The 26,412-nt window shown below is 45.2% G+C and overlaps 1 protein-coding gene across 2 annotated transcripts in view; it reads right to left on the bottom strand.

The window, feature by feature from the left end:
* The window catches only part of OXNAD1 (oxidoreductase NAD binding domain containing 1), a 50,491-nt gene that overhangs the window by 13,019 nt on the left and 11,060 nt on the right, over positions 1 to 26,412 (bottom strand). For both annotated transcript variants that reach the window (XM_015240142.3, XM_015240144.3), the window contains exons 5-6: positions 13,322 to 13,428; positions 812 to 953 (exon numbers count right to left, since the gene is read on the bottom strand). In XM_015240142.3, the coding sequence (XP_015095628.1) occupies positions 812 to 953; positions 13,322 to 13,428 (249 nt within the window). The remainder of the gene's footprint in view (positions 1 to 811; positions 954 to 13,321; positions 13,429 to 26,412) is intronic.

The raw sequence follows: 26,412 nt of genomic DNA, 5'->3' as shown, positions 1-26,412 counted from the left end.
TTAAAAATCAGCTTATCTGTACCTACAGTATTTGTCCTGGTAAGTTCCTTTGTGGTAAAGGGGACAAGAAGGTGCCTGGGATGGGGTGGAGGTTATTGGCAAGTACAGAAGCACATGCTGGAAGTGAAGGGGATGGCAATAAAAAGGGACAAGGGTCAAAAGCTAAGAAGACAAGTAACTGATCTGTCCTGAGCTCATTTTCTGTTATGAGAGTTTCAGCAGGCAATGAACAGCAGCTCATGTAGGGCTGTGCTGAGTCCCAGAGGGAAGCATGAGTTGTCAGCAGCAAATGTGGACTCCTGCTCAGAATCACGTGTGAAGAGCTCTCTGGAGACTGAAACGGACAGGCAGTGGCATCACTCTCTGGGCATGAGAAGTAAGTAATCAGAGATCGTTTCCCCTCTAAATGATGACAGAATGATAGCTTAATTCCCTTTATGTAGGTGGATTAGGACAAAATAATCTGATTTATAGATATACCATTTATAGGATATATAGAAAGCCAATTTTCAAAAACTTACATAGAAAGCAAAATGTTTTAATCCTAAAGGAGGAAATCAACTGAATACTGTTTGGTGACCCAGAAGGTACTTCCAGGCCCCAGAGCATCTCTGCATCATCCTCAGTGCATCAAGAAGATCCTGATACTTTAACCTTTCTGGAGTCTGAGTTCTGGCTGCACAAGAGTCCTCTGGGGGCATAAGCCCCATCACTCAAGCCTTTGTTCCTTAGGTGGATTAAGTGAGCTGAACACAGATTTTGTGGGAGGCAGAGAGCCCAGATCTCCAAGTTTACACAGAGACTTGCTCACCTGATTGTGAACCCAGAGAGCAGGAGGATGATTCGTATACTTCACTGCCAAGTCTATCATTCTGTCTTGTTCTAGCAGTCTGGGGCTGGAGCATATGGAGAACCCACCAACCACAGATACTCCTGGGATGAAGAAATCAACCCTACAAAGAAAGGCAAATAAATTAAACTGTTGAAGCAATTTTAAAGTCGGTAACAAAATAAACAAAACTGACAAACTTTTAGCTAGAGTGACCAAGAAACAAAGGAGAAAAGATGAAATTACAAAATCAAGAATGAAATAGGGGATGTTATCACCAGCCTTACAAAAAATATATATACATATATATATAAAGGAAGTCTATGAACAACTATAAGACCAAAATATTAGGTAACTTACATGAAATGAATGCATTCCTAGAAAAGCACAAACTACCCAATTGGATTCAACAAGAAGAAAATCTGAACAGACCCATAACAAGTAAATGGATTGAATTAGTAATTTTTAAACCTCCCACAAAAAAAAAGGTAAGTCCAGATGGTGAATTCTACCAAACATTTAAAGAAGAATTAATGCTAGTCGTTCAAATTCTTCCCCCAAAACTTTAGAACACTTCTCAACTCATTTTATTTCAGTATTACCCTATACCAAAACCAGACAAAGATATCACAAGAAAAGAAACTATTAACGACAACCTACGGAATGGGAGAAAATATTTGCAAAAGATAAAACTGACAAAGGCTTGATCTCCAGAATATATAAACAGTTCATACGAATTAAAAAGAAAAAAACAAACAACCCAATCCAAAAATGGGCAGAAGACCTAAACAAGCAATTCTCCAGTGAAGACAAATGAATGGCCAACAGGCAAATGAAAAAATGCTCAATGTCACTAATTATCAGAGAAATGCAAATCAAAACTACAATGAGGTATTACCTCACACCAGACAGAAGGGCCATCATTCAAATATCCACAAATGACAAATGCTGGAGAGGCTGTGGAGAAAAGGGAGCCCTCCTACACTGTTGGTGGGAATGTAGTTTGGTACAGCCATTGTGGAAAACATTATGGAGATTCCTCAAAAGACTAAAAATAGACTTACCATATGACCCAGGAATCCCACTCCTGGGCATATATCCAGAGGGAACCTTAATTCAAAAAGACACCTGCATCCCAATGTTCATAGCAGCACTATTTACAATAGCCAAGACATGGAAACAACCTAAATGTCCACTGACAGATGGCTGGATAAAGAAGTTGTGGTATATTTATACAATGGAATACTACTCAGCCATAAAATGACAACATAATGCCATTTACAGCAACATTGATGTCCCTGGAGAATATTATTCTAAGTGAAGAAAGCCAGAAAGAGAAAGAAAAATACCACATGATATCACTCATACGTGCAATCTTAAAAAAAAAAAGACAAATGAACTTAAACATAAAACAGAAGCAGACTCAGACACAGAATACAAACTTATGGTTGCCAGGGGGGAAGAGGGTTGGGAAGGAACAGACTGGGAGTTTAAGATTTGTAGATACTGACTGACAGGTATATATAGAATACATGAACAAGTTTATACTGTATAGCACAGGGAAATATATACAAGATCTTGTGGTAGCTCATGGTGAAAAAGAATATGAAAACGAATATGTGTACATTCATGTATGACTGAAAAATTGTGCTGTACATCAGAAATTGATACATTGTAAACTAACTCAATTAAAAAAATGAGGAAAAAAAAACTATAGATCATTATCCCCTGTGAATATAGATGCAAAAAATCCCAGGAATACAAGATTCATTTAACATATGAAAATCAATCATCAAATAAACTGTTTAACAGAATAAAGGATGAAACCCATGTGATCATCTCAATAGGTACAGAAAAGGCATTTGACAAAATTCTACACCCTTGCATAATAAAAACACTCAACAAACCAGGAATAAATGGTAACTTCCTCGACCTGATAAAGGCAACTACACAGTATCTACAGCTAACATCATATTTAATGGTGAAAGGCTGAAAATATCCCCGCTAGTCAGTTCAGAGTAGAAATGTACTAGGGGTTGTAGCCAAAGCAATTAAGCAACAAAATGAAATAAAAGACATCCAGATTAGAAAGAAATTGCAGATGATATAACATCTTAAAAAATCCTAAGGAATTTGCTATTAATATATTACCATTAGTAAGTTTAAAGTTGCAGGATATAATAACAAAAAACAACTGTATTTCTACACAGTAGCAATGAACAATCTGTGAAATTAAGAAAAGTAATTCTATTTATAATAGCACAGAAATAATAAATGGGAATAAATTTTTAAAAAGCAGTATAACTTGTACACTGAAAACATTATTCAGAAGAAGAATTAAAGAAAAGCTAGGTGATGGCCAAGATGGCAGAGCAGAAGGAGCCGGAGCTCACCTGCTCTCATGAACACAAAATCACAACTTCAGGATGACCACTGATAAAGACTGGAACCTACTAGAAAAGATCTTCCAAAATTAAAGACATAAAGCAAACACAACAAGACAGGTAGGAGGGGTGGGCTTGCAATATAATCAAATCCCACCCCCTAGGTGGGCGGCCCACAAACTAGAGAATACACTGCAGAGATCACCCCACAGGATGAGAGTTCTGAGCCCCACGTCAGGCTCCCCACTGGGTGTCCAGCACCTGTAAGAGGAGCCCCGCCGAGTGTTTGGCTTTGAAGGCCAGCGGGGCTTAAGTGCAGGTGCTCTGCAGGACTGGGGGAAACAGAGACGTCACTCTTAAAGGATGCACACAAAATCTCACACTCACGGGGACCAAGGACAAGAGCAGTGACTTCATAGGAGCCTAGGTCAGACCTACCTGCTGGTCTTGGAGGGTCTCCTGGGGAGGCTGGGGTGGCTGCAGCTCACCCTGAGGACACAGACACGGTGGTGCACACATGTATTGGGGAGTATTCATCTGCATGAACTCTCCTTCCTGGAGGCTTGACTTCTTGCTTGGGTCATTAGCACCAACAGCCTGGAGGCTCCAGTGCTGGGCCAAACAACTAACTGGGTGTGGACACAGCCCCACCCATCAGCAGACAGGCTGCGTAAAAACTTCTTGAGCCCACAGCTGCCTTTAGACACGCCCCTAGACAGAGGGGCAGGACCCAGCTCCACCCACTAGTGGACAGGCACCAGCCCCTCCCACCAGGAAGCCTGCACCAGCCGCTAGTCCAGCCTCACCCACCAGGCGGCAGACGCCAAAGTAAGAAAACTACACTTCTGGAGCCTGTGGAAGAGTCCACAAATGCAGGACAGACACAACTCTGGGACCAGCTGGCCCCTGGCCGACAGGAGGGAAGTGTACCTTCTCCAAGGTCGAGAAACTTAACTAGCCTACAAATCTAGACAGAATGAGGCAGCAGAGGAATATGTTCCAGACAAAGGCCCAAGATAAAATTCCAGAAGAGGAACGGAAATGATGTGGAAATGGGCAATCTACCTGAGACAGAGTGAGAAGCTAGCAGTCTTCAACACAGACTCAGAAGATATAAAGAACCACCAACCAGAGTCGAATACAGTAACTAAATGAAGAAAACACTAGAAGAAATTAACAGTAGAATAAATGAGGCAGAACATACCTCAACATAATAAAGGCCATATGTGACAAACCCACAGCTAACATCATACTCAGTGGTGAAAAGCTGAAAGCATTTCCTGTAAGACCAGGAAGAAGACAAGGCTGCCCATTCTCACCACATATTCAGCACAGTCTGGGAAGTCCCAGCCACAGTGGTCAGAAGAAAAACAAATAAAAGGAATCCAAATTGCAAAGGAAGGAGTAAAACTGTCGCCATATGCAGATGCCATGACACTATACACAGAAAACCCTAAAGACACTACCAGAAAACTACTAGAGCTCATCAATGAATTTGGTAAAGATGCAGGATACAAAATTAGTAATATACAGAAATCAGCTGCATTTCTGTACACTAACAATGAAATAGCAGGAAAAGAAATTCAGGAAACAATCCCATTTACCACTGCATCAGAAAGAACAAAATACCTAGGAATAAACCAACATAGGGAGGGAAAAGATGTGCCTCCGTAAACTACAAGACACTGATGAAAGAAACTGAAGACATTAACAGATGAAAAGATATATCATATTCTTAGATTGGAAGAATCAATATTGTTAAAATGGCCATACTACCCAAGGCAATATACAGAGTCAATACAACCCCTATCAAATTATCAGTGGCATTTTTCACAAAATTGGAAAAAAATTTTTAAATTTGTATGGAAACAAAAGACCCTGAATAGCCAAATCAGTCTTGAGAAAGAATGCAGCTGGAGAAATCACACTCCCTGACTTCAGACTATACTACAAAGCTACAGTAACCAAAACAATATGGTACAGGCACAAAAACAGACACACAGATCAATGGAACAGGATAGAAAGCCCAGAAATAAACCCATGCACTTAGGGCCAATTAATCTACGACAAAGGAAGTAAGACTATACAATGGCAAAAAGACAGTCTCTTCAGTAAGTGGTGCTGGGAAAACTGGGCAGTTACGTGTAAAAGAATGAAATTAGGACAATCTGTAACACCATATACAAAAATAAACTCAAAATGGATTAAAGATCTAAATATAAGTCTGGATACTCTAAAACTCCTAGAGGAAAACATAGGCAGAACACCCTTTGACCTAAATCCCAGCAATATTTTTCTTGGCTCCATCTGCTAGAGTAATGGAGATTAAAGCAAAAATAAGCAAGTGGGCCCTAATTACATTTAAAAGCTTTTGTGCAGCAAAGGAAAGCATGAACAAAATAAAAAGATAACCTACGGAATAGGAGAAAATATTTGCAAACAATATGACCGACAAGGGACTGATTTCCAAAACACACAAACAGCTCATACACCTTAATATCAAAGAAACAAACAACCCAATCAAAACATGGACAGAAGATCTAAATAGACATTTTTCTGAAGAAGATATACAGATGACTAACAGGCACATGAAAAGATAATCAATATCACTAATTATCTGAGAAATGCAGATCAAAACTACAATGAGGTATCACCTCACACCAGACAGAATGGCCATCATTAAAAAGTCTACAAACAAATACTAAAGAGGGTGTGGAGAAAAATGAACCCTCCTACACTTGGTGGGAATGTAAACTGGTGCAGCCACTATCAAGAACAGTATGAAGTTTCCATAAAAAAACTAAAAACAGACTTCCTGTGTGATCAGCAATCCCACTCCTGGGTACACACCCAGAGAAAACTCTAATTTGAAAAGACACCTGCACCCCAATGTTTACAGCAGCAATATTTACAATAGCCAAGACATGGAAACAACCTAAATGTCCATCAGCAGATGACTGGCTAAAGAAGCTGTGGTATATTTATACAATGGGATACGACTCAGCCATAAAAGGAATGAAATAGTGCCGTTTGCAGCAACATGGCTGGACTTAGAGACTGTCGTGCTAAATGAGGTCAAACAGAGAAAGAAGAATACAGTATGATATCACTTATATGTGGAATCTAAAAAAGGACACAAATGAACTTTGTTACAAAACAGAGAGAAACTCACATAGAAAAGAAACTTACGGTTACGAGGAGGGGATGAGGGGAGGGATAAATTGGGAGTTTGGGATTTGCAGATACCAACGATATAAAATATATAAACAGCAGGGACCTACTCTACAGCACAGGGAACTATTTTCAATATCTTGTAATTACGTACAATGGAAAAGAACCTGAAAAAGAATATGTGTATCACTCTGCTGTACACCTGAAACTAATACAACATTGTAAATCAACAATACTTTAATAAAAAAATAAAATCAAAGAAGATCTAAAGAAACAGAGAAGCTTCCAATGTTCACAGACTGGAAGACTTAGTATTAATAAAATGGCAGTAGTTCCCAAATTGGTCTACAGATTCAATGCCATACCTATCAAACCCCAGCTGGTTTCTTTCCAGAAATTGACGAGTTGATCATAAAACTGATATGAAATCAAGGCACCCAGAATCATCAAAGCAAACTTAATAAAGAAGAATAAGTTTGAAGGATTCACACCTTCTGATTTCAAACTTACCATAAATCTACAGTAATGAAGGGAGTGTGGTACTGGTGTAAAGACAGGGGTATATACCAATGACAAAGAATTCAGAACCCAGAAATAAACTCTTAAATTTATGGCCACTGGTTTTCAACAGGATACCGACACAATTCAATGGCAAAAGAACAGTCTTCTCAACAAGGGGTACTAGGACAACTGAATATCCACACAAAAAGAATAAAGCTGGATCCCAACCTCACACCACATACAAAAATTAACTCAAAATAGGCCACAGACTTAAATGTAAAAGCTAAAACTTATAAACTCTTAGAAGACTTACACAGAGGTAACTCTTCATGGCAAGTTACTTAGAAATGACACCAAAACACAAAAATTAAAGGAAAAATGGAAAAACTAGACTGCATAAAATTAAAACTGTGCTACAAATGATACCATCCAGAAAGTTACAGGACAACCCACAGAATGGGAAAAAGTATATTCATGTTATCTGATAAGGGACTTGTACACAGGCTGTATAAAGAACTCTTTCAAGTCAGTAATAAAAAGACAACTCAAAAAATGGGCAAAGGATTTGTATAAACATCATCCAAAAAAGATACACAAGTACATAAGAGATGCCCAACATCATTAGTTACTAGGGAAATGCAAATCAAAATCACAAGGAGCTATCACCTGACACTCACTAGGATGGATCAAAAAGACAATAATCTAAAAGACAATAAACAGTAAGTGTGAGGATCTGGAGAAATGAGAACTCTTACAGATTGCTGGTGGGAATGTAAAATGGCATGGCCACTTTAGAAAACAATTTTCCAGTGCCTGAAAATGTTAAACACAGTTACCATATGACCAACGATTCCAGTCCTAGGTGTATACTGAAGAGTAAAGAAAATATATGTCCACTCACAGACATGCACATGAATGTTCTAACGGCACTACCGGTAACAGCCTAAAGGTTTCAAAACAACCTAAAGGTTCATCAACTGGTGAATGCATAAACAAAACGTGGTACAAGGTGGAATGAAGTACTGATACACGCCACACACAGATGAACAGTGAAATTATGTTAGGTGAAAGAAGCCAGTCATAAAAAAAGACCACATGTTGTATAATTCCATCAGGATGAAATGTCCACAACAGGCAAATCCGTCAGGACAGACAGCAGAACGGTGGTTGCCTAAGGGGGTGAGGACGGAGACCAAATGATAATTGGTACAAGGTTCATACATTTCTGGGGCGATGATGACGTTGTTCCAAAATTTGATTGGGATGATCACCCCACAGTTCTGTGAATATACTAAAAGTCACTGAATTGTACATTTTAAATGTGAATTTTGTGATATGCAGTTATCTCAATAAAAGTTTTTTAAAAAGTGTTAAAAAAAAAGTCAACAAAAACTCACTGACATTTGACAAACTAACAGGCTGGTGTGGCCTCCTAAATTTCTAAAGTCTTACGTCTCCTTCTCTTGTAACCACTCTCCTGTGGTCCAGAGCTCTTGTGAGTTTCAAGCCTTCAATAATTCTATGCCACATAAGTTGTTGTTTTTTTTTGGTGGGGAGTTCTAGGAAATGTAACAAATCTAGTCACAAACCAAGGAAATCTGGGACCACAAAAAATTCTCATCTCCACGTCTAGGAAACTCAAACATCCGATCTAGCTGTTTCTCAGCCATCAAAGAACAAAAAGCATCATCATCCCAGGTAGCCTTCCCTCCAGCAAGTGTACTCGAAAAGCACTTGACGTTCTCTACTGACTTGATCTACTGCCTTCAGTCATCTGGTCATTTTTTATAGTCTTAAAAAAACCAGTTCTGGACTGAAGTCCTCCAGAAAAGGGCCCACGGCTACTTCTGCCTCTGTTCCCTCGATTCTTTCCCATGAATATCTTAATTTCCCTTTCATTTCAGACCAGATACAATTTAAAAGACTACATTTAACATGTACTAGCACAGCTTCTCTGTGCTTTCAGAGAAGAGGTACATGGCATCCCCACAGCTTCTGTGTTAAAAGTTAAGAAACCCATGAGCTACTTCTGCTGCTTTATGTCTTGAACTACAGCACCCTCTGCTGCTTGATGCTGACAAAGGCCTTTCTGTCAGGTGAGTGAAAGAGAATCCCTCTTTCCAAGCAACTTTGGAAACCTACTTTTAAGAAAAAGGACTCCTTTGTTAAATGCTACAGAAAAATCTCACCTGACTGGACTTAATATGCATAACACATATTTAATAAGATACCTTTCCAAGGAAGAATTAAGTTTCAAACAGACAAACACACACACACACTTCTTTAAAAATGGCCTTTGCAGGATCAGCACTTTTGGAGCCAAGAACTGAGGCCCCTACTACCCACCCAGGTGAGGGAGTGTATGAAGAACAGAGAGGGGGCCTGATTCTGCAGCGAGGCCCGCACACACACAGGTCCACATCCAGTGTGACACACCAGGCAGCCGGGTCCTGCGCGGGAGGCAGCCCCAGGGCCCAGCACGGAGCAGCACACAAACCACGGCTGAGGGACGACATTCATCAGGAAATCCCAAGACTTGTTAGCTGTCAGCGACCGTACTTGGAGAACACGCCAGGCAACATCTGCCCACCACGTACAGGCACCGGGGCTGGTGTTGGAAGGTAAAGCTGCAGGTATGTGTTGGTTCCCGTTCCCTCCTAATGGGAGGAAAATTGACAAATACAACTAAAGGGGCTATGAAAAAATCTGCTTAGGAGAGAGAGAATGCTCATCACTGGGGGGCTGTCTGGAGGTACCTGTACTTCGTACAGACTTCTTCTTGGCTCCAACATACGTGATCTTGATTTTATCAGGAAAATACTAATAAAGCCACTGCTTTATAAAAAAAAGAAAGAAAGAAAAGCTGCTTGGGGGGTGGGATGCAGGGAGGGAGGAGAGGAAGAACTAGTCCATTCTCTAAGGGGGGAGGAATTAAGATAGACTTCACAGAGGGGTCTAAAAAGACACAGCACTCATCAGACAAGCAACAGAGGAGGACACAGCCTGAACAAGGATGCAGTCAAGGAGCCCAGCACCCTCTCTGTGTGGGTGTGTGAGTCAGGCTACAGAACGTGGCGTGTTCACTGTACACTGTCTACACCGCTAGAGGGGAGGGGAAGGGTCTTATTTCTTCCATCTTGCTCCTCTAATCGAATCACCTTTCTCCCTCCTCTAGTCAAGCTCAGTCACTTTCAAGCATAAAATCTTGTGTTACCTTGTACAAAGTCAGAGACACACTGTCTCTCTTCAAAAAGGCTTTTTTTTGGCCTTGCTCCCCAGGGTGGTGGGTGACCTGTGCGCAGCCCAAGGCTGGCGTTGAGTACTGACCGCACAAGAGGCGTCACCGCAGTGGAGACGTGCCTGCGCCCACTCCTAGCAGGCCCGCTGCTCTTCCAGCAGCAGCTTCACTGCAGGGAACGCCCCAGGAACTAAGAATGACATCTACCCCGTGGGCCTCACCAGCACAGATGATCTAACTGACCGACTGAAACACTGGCTATCACAAAAACCAAAAACCAACCAACAAAGCAAACATGAGGCTTTGTGCTAAATGCCTGACAAATCCCAAGACACAGAAACACCACGATTCCCTCTTTAAGGACAGGGGACCTGCGGCCCAGGGAAAGAAGGAAGTTGCCCACGTCAGAGCCAGTGGGTGGAAAGGCGAGCACACGGGCGGGCAGGCTCCGGAGCATGGGGCGTGTGATGCTGTGATACAGCTCCCCCGGGGACGGACCTGCTCCAAGAGTGCTGAACCCGGACTCTGCGCCCCAGTGCTGCGTGAGGACTTCTGGTGGCACGCTCCAGGCCCGGGAGGGAGCCCCGGGATTCCCACCCTCGGGGAGGAGAAATCCTGCGCAGGTCAAGAGCGGGACTCACAAGGAGCCGGGCACTAGGCGGTGCCTGCGGGTTAGAGGAGCCCAGGTTTCGCTCTATTATTGTGAGAAGTGGTTCCGAGGGAGTTCTCTCTTTGGGCCTTTCTCTCTGGACTGGACTGCTTGAGTCCTCAGAACTGCCTTCCCAGCACAGGGACCAGTTCCCTCTGGAGGGCCCAGGAAGAACACAACACAGCGGGAAGAGCCCCAGGGGCTGACCTCTGGTCCACGGTGAAGGTGTCCGCTGGGGGTCAGGCCAGAGCTCCGGAGGTTGCCTCACTCACTGAGGGGCAGGTCCATAGCCCCAACATCCAGCAGCATCCCACCATGACACCCTGAGCACATGACTGCACGGCACCCACGTCCACGCTCCCTCTCCCCAGCCCCTCCCCCAGATGCCACCTGGAGGTCACTGCTGAGCTGACGATCTAGGAGCCCAGTGCACGGGCCATCCCAGCGACGGCGTGGAAGGAGCCAAGCTGCCAACCTCAGGGCCATTCTGTAACCGTGAAGTCACACACCCGGAAGAACCCATAGCTTCCAGAGCTGTAAGTCAGGGGAAGGGAAGGAACCTTCTAAAGGGGAGGGTCCGGGTGCCAGGAGTGAGTGCTGACAACACCCGGCAGGGAAAGGGCCCGCGCTGACCACCCCTGACGTCCACCCTCCGTCGGGCGTGCACTGAAACCAGTCCCTGTGTCAGTGACGTTCCCAAACCCATCCACTGACGCTGGGTGCGTAACACCCACCCTGAGTGATGTTATCTTGAGGACCACCATGGGACCCTAGTTCTTTGTCTATCACTGGGGTGTGATGACATGTTTCTTATCAGATAACTACGGTTTGCAAGTGCTAACACATTCGCACACACAGCGTGGAGCCGCAGGATAAACACAGCCCAGGCTGTTTCTAACCAGGAGACCGGGTCAGAGTCTTGGCACAATTCCGAGTGGAAGGCCCGGGGACAGTGCCACGCGCAGGACACAGACACTTCCACACGGGGGATATATGGAAAGACAGCATTCCAATTAAAGTTTGCACCTTTCAATGTAATAACTAGTTTTGAAGGGTAAAGATGTTGCCCACCCCCCCGAAACAGCCCAAATGCACTTAATATGTATCACGGAACGTGCAAAGATTGCAGTAAATTGCTTCACAGACGCAAATTATTGCAATCAGCATCTTGTTTCTAGCTGTACATTCAAAGGCAAACCATCAACACAAGACTGCTACGTCTTGCTATTATCACACGTGCTATTATCACACATCCTCCCCGAACAAAACCACACTTCCAGATGGACTGCCAAAATTAGCCAAGTGACTCCTAAGAAATGCTACCAAGACTGACATGCCAGAAATTCACTTAGACGTGAGTGCTTGATTTAAACAAAGGAAACAGACACCCAAACACACCTTTCCTAAGGAAACACAAGTTGCTTTATTTACAACCCAACTTGAATTGCAGCTCAGTGAGGCCGTTCGCAGGAATGTGGGGACTGCTGGGCCGCTAGCTTGTCTGCAAACTGACCAGTCCTCAGAGGCATGATGTGCGCTGGGCCTGACGGGGGATCCTGATAATAAATCCAGCAAAATGTCTGAACTCAACCCACACAAGGCATGAGTGAAGCAGGAATTCAGTCCAAGGGTGGGCAGCTCTGCGGTATAACTGATTAGAACCACCACTTTCAGACAACGAGTTCACTCTGTATTCGGCAAAAGGACGACAATTTTTAAAAATGTAACAATCTCCGGCGCCAAATGAAAACTGGCCCAGGCCATCTGCCTCCACAAAGACTGAGTCACACTGGCCCTGGCCGTCTACTGCTGCAGGGCTGACCTTCAGGAATCAGGAATAAGCCACTCTGGGCTCTGGGAAACTGGCCGAACAGGCCTTCAGAGAGTTAGATATTCTCAGGAGATGACTTTACGAGCCCAAATTCTTTCATCTCCTCTTATTTTGAAAAGCCCTAATATTATTAACAGTGACATCTGCTCCTTGTGCCTAACAGCAAGCCTCTGCCAAAATGTGTGCCTGACTGCACGTACCACCCCCACTCACTGAAATCATATGCAACACTGACCTCCCCGCACCCCTGCCTCTTCAGAGCAGCTCCTAGGAGCTGTCTGAGATGCTGTCTCCTGGTCTATAGTCCTCTTTCTGGCCCAAATGTAACAACTCATGACCCTCAAGTGGCTGCCACCAGCCACACGTAACGGAAGCAGGTAGGTGACTGCGGTGCATTCTATTAGCAACCATCCCCCAGACCGTGATTACCAGAGCTGGTGGGTCCTCCAACCAGAACTTGCTGCTGTGTTTCCAGCCGGAAAACTCCAGGCAGCAGTTTTCATCTGGAACAGAGAGGGTGACGAGCTTAAACTCAAAATGAGCTCTGAGGCTGGAAAGGAGCCCGACTCCATGCCGAAACAGGCTCAGCCTGGACGGACGCAGCCTAGGACTCCTAGCATCCCTACTCCTCAGAAGAAGCAGGGGCCACTGAAGTTCTCTCCAGAAAAGACAGCACCGTGCACAGACACCACCCCTGGGCCACAGAGAGGCCACTTACCACTGGCCAGCTTTGAAGGAGAAGCCTTTATCCGCCACAAGAAGGCGGAGCCTCTTCACCGACGGGGACTCGTCTGCAGTGTCACACACCTTCGCGGCCGACACCACCTGCAGCCAAAAGACAGCAGCTGGTGTGAGGCATACACAGCTCGGGAACAACCTGGGGCATTCTGGAAGCTAAGTTTGTTGGTTTTTTTAATCTACAAAGATGTGATTTTTGAAAACTGCAAAACAAGGTATAGCCCACTTTGCTTTGGAATGCTGCCTCCCACCAGGTGAACAAACTGTAGTTATTTTTGGAACGCTTGCTGTCATCCTAATTGAATTTTCTTCTGCCTACAACACTCATCTCTGAAAAGGACTGTTTAACAAGCGTTTACTCACTGAGGGTCCAGCAGGGGCCACGCGTCGGCTGGGTGCCCTGGGAAGAGCCCGGGGACCCAGTGCCCTGGGACGCCCTGCCTGGAGTCTGACTGCTCCGTCAGTGCGACGCACGCGCCTGAGACCCACCGTCAGCCCTGAGCCCGTGTTTGTTCTGGGTCTGCGAGAAGTCCATGACCAGCTGACTTCAGAAATTAAATGCAAGCACTTAGAAACCCTTTTTATTTTTTAAAAAGCAATTTCACAAAGTAAATTGTGTGTCTTTTGAATCTAATAATAGAAAACAAAGTGGGTTTGTACTCAATTGTGTCTGTTTTCATAATTTAGTTTTTCTAATTCATTTTTTATTATGCTTTACAAGATATAAACAGTCACAACCTTCAAACAATAACAAATGCAGCCCTGTGCGACACTTATTGGAGAAGCACAACTTTCAACGACGTAGCTTACTTAGTTTCTAGAAAGGCCTAAAAAGGTCTGAGTCAGGCACTCTTCAGCTCAGTGCCACCCAGGCCTCAGCACCCCTCAAACTCAAAATGCCTCTGTTTCTTCTGCCTTTGAGTTTCTCTTCCTCCCAAACCTGGGACTTCTTCACAACAGGGGAAAAAAGACAATCTGGCTCTTTCCTCACCCCCCACTGCTGGTCAGCACCACTTCCAGCGGCACATTGAAGCAGCAGCAGGTGACCCAACAGCCCTTCTCCTCGGTGCTGTTACCCTCGGGCCCCACGGGGGGAGCCGCGGAAATCGGCCCAGGTCAGGGGACCTCCCACCCTCATGCGAGCTCACCTGGCCCCCTTTCTCCAACAGGACTCAGTCTAGTCAAGCTACCAGTGGAGACAATTCTTAAAAATCCACGGGTCTCCCTCACCACCAAAACCCCTCCTGAGACCTTCTACCTTTCTCATGCTCCTGTAAGGTCCCTTATGTCTCTTTCTCAGTGTTTCTGCCAGTCCTCTCTCTCCTCTGAGCTTAAGTGGACGACTCTGCCTCTGATCCCAGGCCCACCCGCCCCGCCTGCTGCACAGCTCCATCAGTCCCACCAGGCCTGCCCTCCCTGTCCAGTCTTCCTCTCCAGACCTCCTGATTCATCAGATGTGATACCTAATGCCACCTGCTCATCCTCAACAATTCAGGTGCAAAAAGGACGCGGCACAGCATGGCTGTGAACAGCACGGGCCCCACGGCTGGACCGCCCGGCACTGACTCCTGGCTCCACCATGTCCCACCTCTGGGGCCCCAGCCCCCGCTGCTGGGAGACGGGAGACCACCACCTAGATCCGAGCTGGCGGGAGGTCAGATGAAATATTAGATGCAAAGCATGTATGATGCTGCTGGTTATGTATCTTATTGCATTAATTATAATTGATGGGTCAGTACTTATTATTACATTATACTCTATACTTTTATTCATTTATTATGCATATGCTGCTATGCAGGGCCTCGTGGGCCTCGCGCTGCACTCCGCAGGGCACTGATCTCAGATGCCAACAGGGGCTATAAACGGTCTTTGTAAGTCAGCCCATCCATTCTTGTGCTAGAACAAACTTAAGAGGTATTTTAGAAATTCTGCCTTTAACCCTCGGCTCTACTGATAGGTCTCTGTCCAGCAGAATCTTCCCTTTCTCCTTGCTGCTCTCTGTGCCCATGGCGAACCTGGCTCCTGCTCTCCTGTGACCTCCTCCAAGGCTGGTGGGCATCTTCCCCAACAAGCAAACGCTATGTCCAGTCTCAGTCCTCACAATCCCTGATCGCCCTGAATCTGATGCTTCTTGCTTCCTTTCCATCCTGAAGCATCCCCTTGCCTGGACAGCTGACCCTGTCCCGGTCCCCTCCTGCCTCTCTGACCTAGTCCTCCTCCTCCTTTTCCACTCCCCTTCCCACCTCCTAAATGAGAGCTTCCTTTCCACTGCCTCAGGTCCACTGCCTCTCCCACCTCCAGGCGTGGCCCTCAAGCATCCCCAAAGCTGCTAACCCTCCACCCCAACTTGTTACTTTTCTGCCTATCATGGGCCCACAGCCACACTCCCCTGTGACAACAGCCAAGGAATCAGAAGCTTTTATCTCAGTTATGGGCAATAATTCATTCAGCCAAAATGAATAACCACATTCTATCCCAAGAGACAGTGTTATCATCCTCCATTCTGCAGATGAGGGAACTGAAGGATTCAGTAACTTGCTCAAGGTCACTCAGGAATGGCCGAGTCAGGATCCACACCCACGTCTGCTTGGCCCTTAATCACCCACGAGTCCTGTACCAGGGTAAACTCATGTATGTGAATAACTAAACCCAGCACGTCCATCCCTGCCACGAACACCTCCTGAGCCTGGAGCCTGGCACTGGAGGTGCAGAGGTGGAGAAGGCCACTCCCGCCATCACAGGCCCCCAGATTGGCTCTTTCCACGACCAGAGTTTCAAATCTGGACCCACCCTGGAGTCAGTAAGTCAAATCCATGTTCACCTGGTACATGCACACACACAGTCTTTGGCTCTTCCTGGCATCTGTCCCCAACACGGGCAACTTCTATGAATTCAGCTCACGCCTTTCCTCCCCATGCCCACCCACCACCATCCTAAGCCAGGAATTTGGTTCTTCCTGCTTGAATTTCTGCCTCCTTCCTATCTCTCTCTCAAAACAGCCAACAGGTGAATATTCCTAACGTCCCGACCTTACAGAGTTCCTCCTGCGGAGAAACCCCCAAGGACTCTAACACTCCACTACAAATGAAATGCTGAAAGGCTATTGTGATGTGCCCCAGCTTGAGCTCCTCCTGGTTGACCAGCAGAACTGGACAACTCACTGGTCCTCAAAGACACCTGATACTCGCTGACCTCGCAACCCCCCTGCCTGGGTCACTGGGCGTGGGCACCTGGGTGCCCTCAGTCCTGCCGGTCGGCCTCCTCCCCAGGCCTCCAGGCCCTGCCCAGTACCACCCAGACCTGAATACCACCCCTCTTCTCTCTGCCCCCTCGACTCTGCCAATAAAAAGTTTCTGCCTGTCTTATCAGACTGCACAGTCAGTGTAAATTAAAACACTCCTGAATGTATCTTTTCCACAAGCAGACCGCAGACATCTTGACGTCAGGCACCGGATAGAGTTTACATCTAGATCAACTCCCAACACCAAGCACAGGGCCGGACACATAAGAAGACTCAGTAAATATCTGCAAGTAGAAATTCAGGAGCTTGTTGCTGTTGTCGCTGTTGTTTAAAAAAAAAAGGAGGTGGGAGACGACTACAGAAGATCTAGACGTTCAAAACTGTGGAAGAAGTCAAGGAAGGCAGGGACTCCCTCAGTACAAGAGGGATCTTCTTTTCTCTGCCACACACTCTGTTGCAAATATCTTATTACAACGACAAGGAATGAGGGTCATCAGGGGACTGCCCAGTATGTTATTACTATTACTTTCATTTTCTTAGGTTTACAAAAAAAGGAAACATTTGTTTTTATCAAGAGACGTTATTTCTTTCAATATAATCATCCGCAAAAACACAGCCATGAGCTAGATTATTTCATTTGTAACAGTTTACCAGTCAGATTTTTTAAAAATTAGACTTGTATAAGCTTTAAACACATCCCAGAGTCACCTAGTAGCGGGGAAACTGACATTCCCAATCAGTGGGGGAAGGCGGAGAGGCCCACAGAATTTCAGCTGATACGTGTGAAAATGCTTCGTAGTCAAATGCTAGACCACGTAAAATGCAATCGCCAATCATGTGCCAATGTCTAAATACGAAATTCAATGAAGAAGGGAAAAGGAGTTACACTTTCCATTGAAAAAGTCATGTTCTCGTTCAGATAGCTTCTATGACCAAAAGTGTCCCCAGATGCCTCATGCCTACTGGTATTAGTACAGACAGCAATACACCTGCTGCTACAGTCCGAGTAATACTCTGGGCAAAACTGGTCACACAAAAGCCCTGCACAGTTCATTGTTTTTAAAGACATGCCTCCCTCTTAACACTTTATTTTATTAATATAAACACTGCACACTATGTAAAGATGTCTGGCAACGTGGATTAAAAACATTAGTGAAATCTTTTTGAAGGCCGTATCCTTATTTTATTCTGAAGCTAGTTTCATATAGTTTACAACTGTAATCGTGGCTCTGGTTATATGCCATTCCTTCTTTACTTGTGTTGACTAAGCAAAACATGATGGAGAAACTGTATGTTTTAACATTTGTACTTGTTCTCATACTTAATGGATCAAAAGATTTCACAACTGAAACCTCAACTAGCCACGTCCTAAGTCAAAACACATGGCAGGAAATGAAGTTTTCCATAAAATAACATTTAGACTCTTCTACTGTTCAATAAAATAACAATACATCTGCCAACTTTGACTAGCACACACTTCTAACGCTTTGACGGAGTCAGCATCTAAAAGGAAATGCCATCAGACTGACTGAAAAAGCTGGGTTTATGGAGGGTATTTTGATGTTGCTGCTGCTGCAAAAGTCTCTGTCCAGGAAATAGGCCTTTCTGTGGGAAACCTGGCTGGCTTCCTCTGTTCACTCCCATTCATTCGTTTGCTGGCTTAAAAATATGAACCAAGTCAGGTTCAGGGACGACATGAAAACAAAAACAGGGCACAGAGAATTTCATAGTTGAAGGAAAATTTGTCACTATCAAGAAGAGGTTGTCATCCTACACACCAGGACACCAAGGCCCAGAGACGTGGTTTAAACTGTGGCAGACTGCCAGGACTGACAGGTCGGAGTCTGATGAAAAGAAAATGGTTTTACGAACTGATTTACTGACAAGGGAGGGCCACACAGTTCTGTCAACTGCACAATGTCTCCCGGCATGACAAAGGGCTCTCCCTGATCCCCTCAAACACTAACCTGTCCACCTGGCTGAGTCTCTGCCTGGCCCTTTCGCGCCTTTGTTCCTGCAACCATCCTCTCCCTGGCACCTCGTTCTCTTGTCTCCATGAGACCACAGCAAGTGCCTCCCTGTGGAGGGACAGTGGCAGCAGACGCTGTACACAGTGCTCCCCGTGGACCTGGCACTACAGAGCCATTAATTCATCACAGCCCTAAAAGTTGGGTATCAAATCCAGGCACTTGACCATGGTGCTCTGCTGCTTTTCAAAATGCAATAATCAAACAAGCCACTGCCTTAAGCCAGCTGCCACCCTGTTCTTCTGCTCCCAGCCATAGAAAAAGCTTAAGAATTATATACAGTCCTGGGTCCACTTTCTTATTTCCCACTCTCTCTCCAACGCAGTCCAGCCATGTTCACTCTTGGCAATATACTAAAATCGGTCGTTCTGGTCACCCACTATCCATTGTGCTCATCTGATGACGCCTCTCGGCAGAATTCAGCTGCTCCCCCCTTAAAGTACTTGTCCACCTGCATCACCTACACCAGCTGACTGCCCTCCTGCCCCACGGCCACTCACTCTCCCCTGCCGGCCCTGCCTCTTCTGCTTGACCTCTCCAAGCTGACCCCCCACCCCGGCTGAGCCCCGGGCCTCCTCCCCCAACCCCTACACGGCATATGCGTTGCATCCCCAGCCGTGAACTCCAATCTCATACATTCCGCTGCCGATTTCAATTTGCACTTCAAACAACACGTCCAACACAGAACTCTTTCATCTCTCAAAGTTTCTTCTTTTTTATTATGGAAAACTTCACACACACACAAAGCTAGTAAAAGCAGGATAACAAGAATCTTCACAAACCCACGACCCAGATTCAGCAGTGATGTGAGTTGATAAAACTCTCATCTGTAACTCTATTCACCTCCTACCCCCACATTATTTCGAAACTGAGCTTTGTTCCCTTCCTCCAAACTGGTTCTTCTCCATTTTAGCAAATATGCGCTACCATCATCATCTACCTAGATTATTCAAACCCCCAAGCTAGAAGTCTTGGTTTCCTATCCTTCTCCCATTGGCTGTGAACCCCCACCCCATTGGTGAATCCCACCAGCCTCGCCTCTGTCTCAGATCTGCTTCCCCTCCTCACCTGCTCTAAGTCCCCATCACCTATCCTAGGACTGAGTTAGTAGCCTCCAACTTGGTGTCAAAGCACAATAAAAGCCCAGTGCTCTACCGAGCAGAGATGACCCATATAAAATAAATGTACATCACAAGGGCAGGGGATAGCTCAGTGGTAGAGGGTGTGCTGAGCATGAGGTCCTAGGTTCCATCCCCAGTACCTCCAATAACAAAAATTTAAAAATAAATTAGAAAAAAATGTACATCACATGTCATTTCCCTGCTTTAAACCTTCCATCACCCTTAGGACAGAGCCCCAACTCCTCATCCACGCCTGCAGTGGTTTCTACAACCTGGGCCCTGCCTACCTCTCACCCTATCACCTTCTGCTGAACATGCCAAGCTCCATCCTGCCCCAAAGCCAGGGCTCCTGCCAGCCCCTCTGCCAGGAATGAGGTGCACGTGGCTTGCTGGCTTCTCTCCTTATTCAAGTCTCAGCTCAAATGTTACTTGATGATTGGCAATAGCCCCCATGACCCTGTTTTATGTCCTTCAGAGCGCAGACCGTCTGACAGTCTCTGGTCTACCTGCCCCAGAACGAAGCTCCACGCGTGGCAGGGGCTCTACCTGCCTCCTGCATGCTGCTTTCCCGACACCCCGGCGGGGCTAGGCCACCACAAGCGCTCAACACGTGTCTGCTGGATTTAAGGTAAAACCCGCTTCATTTGATTGGAACCCCTAAGTGAAAAATGGAAAGGAGCCTACCCTCTTAATTTACTGAACAAAAGGGTATCAGTGAAAAGCACTGTACATTTTAGACGCTAACAAGTTAAGATCTGGGCATAGTTAAGCAGCAGCAAGAGAGGCAAGTTCTCATTTTCCACAGCTCTTAGGCCGCACACGTCATCAGCCACGGAAGTGGTGTCAACTGATTTAAAAAAAAAAGCACAATCTAAAAGGAGAATGACATTTTATTCGGTGGGCTTAATACAGCCCGGGACGACAGCCTTTCAGAGAGCTCTGAGGGACTGCTCCAAAGACGTAGGGGGGGAGCCAGGGTATGTAGGAGTTTTTGCAAAAAAGAAAAAACCCAAGTAGTCGAACATCAAAAGGTGACTGCTAATTAAAGAAAAACCAGACATTTCGAGTTAATGAATTTAGCGCTTTTCTAGGTATGGGAAGCTGCAAGAGTCTGGGCTCACTGAAATCACTCCTTTGATGTGCACCTCAACCATCCAGGGCCAGTCTCTTCTCCACCCTGAGTCCCCGCAGGGGGCACCGTGAGGGGCGGCTGCAGTGGCTGAGGGCTTGATGGCTCCAACACCCTTTGTTTACTGAAATGGCAGGGGACGTTCTTTGTCCATAGTGGGATTAGCATTTGTTTATTCTACTCAATGAAACGTGCACCGAGCGTCTGTGTTATGTCATCACTGTGCTAGGTACTGTGGCCACAGGGCCTCCCTCTCTGGGGGCCTCCTTCACAGCAGGGAGCTGGAGGCCAGCTGCCAGGGCCTTCAGACTGCACCTCCCCGGGAGTTCTCCAGGAGGCTGGGCCCAGGGCCCCTGCCAGCCCCACTGCCTCCTCTAGAGGGTCTCTTCCCACCACTCTCCCTCTGGTGGAGCTGACAGTGCGGTGAGGCTAGGATGCCAAGTACTGCTCACCCCAGGCTGGACAATCTTTAAAAGGCGCTCTGACCATCAGACTCTGGATGGTCAAAGCAAATCAGGCGTTCAACTGTTGGCAAACACTCCATATTAAAAACATGCCCCTCAATGCCCAAGTTGAAAGCCATTCCAGCGTATGATCTTCCCAAAGTGTATAGGTGATGACGAGCAGAGAAGTGTATGAGCTAAACCTCAAACATGACCCAGTTCTCCAGCCAAGCGGCCCACTTCACTCACACCCAAGCCTCAGCAAAATCGAAAGCCAGGCAGGCTCCCTGCACTCAGCCATCAGCTCTGGGACCCAAAAGATCCCTGAAGGTCTCTGCCCCAGGAACCCAGCCATGGACATCACTGTGTCAGCTGTGACTCCCCACTTTGTTATGCCCAGTAACACTCAAGAATAGTTTTGACTTGGAACAGAGATAAGGCTGTGTGACATTTACCTTCCTTCACTGTGTTGCTCAATGAAACCGTGTCTAAATCATGTCATGTTCTTTTGCTGTCATAGAGTGAAAAACCAATTTGATATCAAAGATCTGAGTTCAAGGGCTGAGTCCTCCATTTACTTGAACAAGCTCTTTAAACTTAGGCTGACGATGTAATTTATCATTTAAAACAGGACACTCGTGAGAGTGAAGGGGGTGCCGCTGACAGTTATACCAGAACAGCAGCATAAGCCAGGAATGCCCCAGGCAAACAGGGCCATCCGATCTGAATCTCCGGAGTCTTCACTTCCTCGTCTGTACAGAGGGGATAAGGATCCCTATACACCCCTCCTAGGGTGGTTGTGAGAATCAAGTAACAACTACTGCCTAATCGAGTGCTTCGTAAACAAAAGGCCGCAATGTACACAAGGCATCTGCAGGACAAAGCACAGGCTTCTAAAAGAAGCAAACTAGTACAACTGAAAAAGAACTAGTGGTGTTTCCAAAATCAATCAGGTGCACGGAATCAGCTTCTTCTGACCAGAGTCCCATGAGCACCTGAGATCAGGGCTCATATGAGTTCTCAACACTGCAGCCCCAGGACCCAGCCTAGTTTGTGGCATATTTCCAAAGGAATGCATGAGAATCCATAATTTTAAAATGTCTTTCGTTACCAAGCTCTCCCATCAAATTGATGAACAGAGTATGTCCTGCTCAGCAGGCCAGCCCTCTACAGGGGCCAAGCACGGAGTGACTCCCTGAGTGACACCTCAGTCTTGCAGGAATGGTCCTTACCACGTTACAATATTTCTATTCTTATCACCTTGACATTTCTAAGGTTACCCAGGCTGCATACTCTTGACGTTTAAGAAAAAGATATGTGGACTTGAACACAAATAGTCAAATGTCATTCAATTCAGAGCTCGTTCCCAGCATCAGCAGGACTCCAGACAGGTTACACTTGCAGCCCCATCTAAGAGGCATTCACATCTCAAGTGGCATTCAGTAACTTCTCCAGAGGGAACCCGAGGCTGAAGGAGGAAAGGACATTTCTGGGTGGGTGGTGGCTCTGTTCTCGACCCGCTCCAGGAGGGTGCAGGGTCCTCTGGCCTAGGAATCGGGAGACCTGGAGCTTCCCTCGGGCCTGGCTCTGCTCCCTCTGGTGTAACAGGCACATGCCACCCTATCCTTGGGCTGCAACAGAAGACCAAATGCCACGTGGGGAGCTGGGTGACACATACCCACTGTGCAAAATAAAGGCAGGAGGGCTGGATGAGACTACGAGGGTGGTCCAGGGCTGCTGCGGCCTGACCCGAGGTGCCGGTCATTCCGACAGGCCCACGCTGAGCTCCTGCTTTACAGCTGGGAGCCGCCCTCGGAGGGAGTTGGGTGGCCCCTGACGACCTGACACTGTGGAGGTTGTGGCCCCAGACACTACTCAGCTTTATCCAGCACCCCACAGCTCCCAGCTCTCACTCCCTGTGGTGGAGCGTGGAATGAGAAACAGAAGAGGAGAAGGGCTGCAAATGGAAAATCCCTGCCAAGGTAACATCATGGCTGGTATCATCCTGGAATTCTGACTTACGGGCAATTAAATTCCCAACTGTTCAACTGGAAGCTGCTTTAGGCAGGAAAGAGCTCTCTGCAGGAGGCCCCTTTTGTCTGGTCACTAACCTTAAACCAGGTGCCCCCATGCTCAAGTCACCTCTGGCCCAAACACACCTTTCAAATCTTGATCACACAACACCTTGCCTAACCTGGTGGCTCTTTCCTGGATCAAATGATGAATGAGTAATTAAAACATGACCAGGTCTCTTCCCCAACTTCCCCTTCAGTAACCACAAGAACAGACTGTGTGAACAAGACGGAGTCTAAGGAAAGATGAAAAGAAGTCAGTCAACTAGCCTGCACACAGTGGGGGATGGTGAAGGCCCTACCCACCAGAGGGCCAGGACCAAGCTTCACCCAGCAGTGGGCAGGCACCAGCTCCTCCTGCCAGCAAACATGCATAAGCCTCTACTCCAGCCTCATTCACCAGGGGAAGATACCAGAAATAAGAAAACAACAATCCCAAAGGCTGTGGAGGAATCCACAAACACAGGCCAGACTCCACATTAGGACCAGCTGGACTCTAGCCCTTGGGTGACGAGAGGAGAGTACTGCCGGGACACACAGGACGTCTCCCACAGAGAGCCACCTCTCCAAGGTCGAGACACATAACTAACCTACCTAAAAATACAAATAGAAAGATAGACAATATGAGGCGGCAGAGGAATATCTCCCAGGCCAAGGCACAAGATAAAATCCCAGAAAAAGAAATAAGTGATGAGGAGATAGGCCATTTTTCTGAGAAAGAGTTTAAAGTAATGATGGTGAAGATGTTCAGAGAACGCAAGGGGATTATAGATGCACAGAGTGAAGTTTTTAGCAGAGTTGGAAAATATAAAGAATACTCAAACAGAGTTGAAGAATAAAATCACTGAAATGAATAACAAACCAGAAGGAACCAAGAACAGACTAAATGAGGCAGAAGAATGGGTCAATGAGCTAGAAGACAGATTAGTGGAAATCACTACTGTAGAAGAGAGAAAAGAAAAAAGAATGAAAAGAAATGAGGATAGTTTAAGAGAACTCTGGGACAATGTGAAGTGCACTAATATTTGCATTATAGGGGTCCCAAAAAGAGAAAAGAGAGAGAAAGGACTTGAGAAAAATTTTAAAGAGATAATAACCGAAAACTTTCCTAACTTAGGAAAGGAAACAATCACCCAAGTCCAGGAAGCACAGAGTCCCACACAGGATCAACCCAAAGAGGAACACACCAAGGCATATAGCAATCAAATTAACAAAAACTAAAGATAAGGAGAAATTATTAAAATTAGAAGGAGAAAGGCAACAAATAACATACAAGGGAGCTCCTGTAAGGTTATCAGCTGATTTTTCAACAGAAAATCTACAGGCCAGAAGGGAGTGGCACGATATATTTAAAGTAGTGAAAGGGAAGGGAGTACTGCTTTTGCTAACAGACTATGTGAGTTTCCATGTCTTTAAGTGAACTGTAAGTACGTTTGAAATCTTTCTGGTTAAGTGAGTAAATGTTTTTTCAGTGACTTATGATCCTATCTAACTAAGTGTTTTGAAGCTTTCTGATGTTTCTGACAAACTTACTATCAAGTTTTAATTAAAGTTCTCTTCACCTCCAGCTAATTTAAAAATGCTTCAGAGGGCCCCTAAGGCATCTCAGAGAGAAATATTTAACTAGGATTGTTTGGTAAGTTAAATTACATGGAAAGTATTATCAAATGAATAAGCCTCCTCAGATTGTATGGTACAGATGCATGCTATTAATATAAATATTCTAAAAACTGTAAGTTTCTGAAGTTTGGATATGTCCTAGTATGTTGTCAGTCTTAATTTTAGTTGTTATGTTAAAATATTGTATGTCACAACTTCGTTAAGATTCTTTGTTAAATACATCATAATTCGATTTCTAACCTTGTCTTTTTAAGCCCTTTGTCATTCATTCATAGACAGTTAAGCTATGCTCTGCACAACTGCTTCATCTTCAAGATTCACAGAAAGGACTTTCACAGAAAGTACAGGTTTCTTTTAAATTATACTGCTAAACTGGGTTAGAAATTTTTAAAAAGTCTAATAGAAACTCTGATTTCATAAAACTTAGCAAAAAGGATTAATTACATAGGATTGAGTAAATTTATAAATACGGCTATAATTTTTTCTGTGAAATATTAGTGGCTTTTAATCTGTTTTCCAGATATGGGGAAACCTTTCCCCTTACGCTAATGATGATTTATAATAACCTGGCATATTATGCTTTGTTAAGTAGAATTGAAGCATTTTTCTCTCTATCCGATCCCTCCAGAAGTTGGACACTCCTAGGTTCCAAGCAGCTGTATCAGTAAATATGAAAGGCTGCCTCTTGACAACTGCAAAAATCTCAATGCATTTTGGGAACCTCAAAAAAGGAGGGATTCATCCAAGTTTGTAGGATGAAATCTGTGACCAGCCTTTCGTATGGCTTTCCTCAAGGCCCTTTTTCTTTTTAATTTTTTTTTTAAATGGAGGTGCGGGGGATTGAATCCTGAACCTTGTGCATGCTAAGCATGTGCTCTGCCACTGAGCTATATACCCTCTCCCTCCTAAAGGCCTTTTAAAATTTGTCTGAGATTCCTTATGAAAGGTTCCAGCATAGCCATAAAAGAGCCTAAATAATCAATTAACCACACTCATTTTGCAAACAAACTAATTTTAATTTACCTATTTTTGGGAAAAATGAGGGTAATTTTAGAGAGAAAAGGGCTATATTTTAATGGAAGTTAAATTCTAGTTTTGTTAATTGAGGTCACTATTTGCTGCCTAAGACTCACTCTCCAGATGGCTCTTTGTTGTTTCGTTATTCACTGTAGAGTCTGGAACTCTGACTTTGTTTCTGAAGCTTATCACAGCAGTCTACGTTTCGATGAAAATCAGACGCCCCATGACCCGTAGTCAGAGAATTATACATACAGAAGGAGCATCACTTAAAGGGCTGCCTCCAACCTAGATAAAAGGACCTTTATCAGATATTCTTAACTAGCCCATGTGCAATGAAACTGAATGACACGGACTCTTGGATTCAAATTTCCCACTTGAGAAGGGCCTCTGCATTGGAC

The sequence above is a fragment of the Vicugna pacos genome, chromosome 1 (genome assembly GCF_048564905.1).
Source record: "Vicugna pacos chromosome 1, VicPac4, whole genome shotgun sequence".
NCBI lineage: Eukaryota > Metazoa > Chordata > Mammalia > Artiodactyla > Camelidae > Vicugna > Vicugna pacos.
Note: the sequence above shows the minus strand (reverse complement) of the source record. Positions and strands in the feature narration are given on the sequence as shown.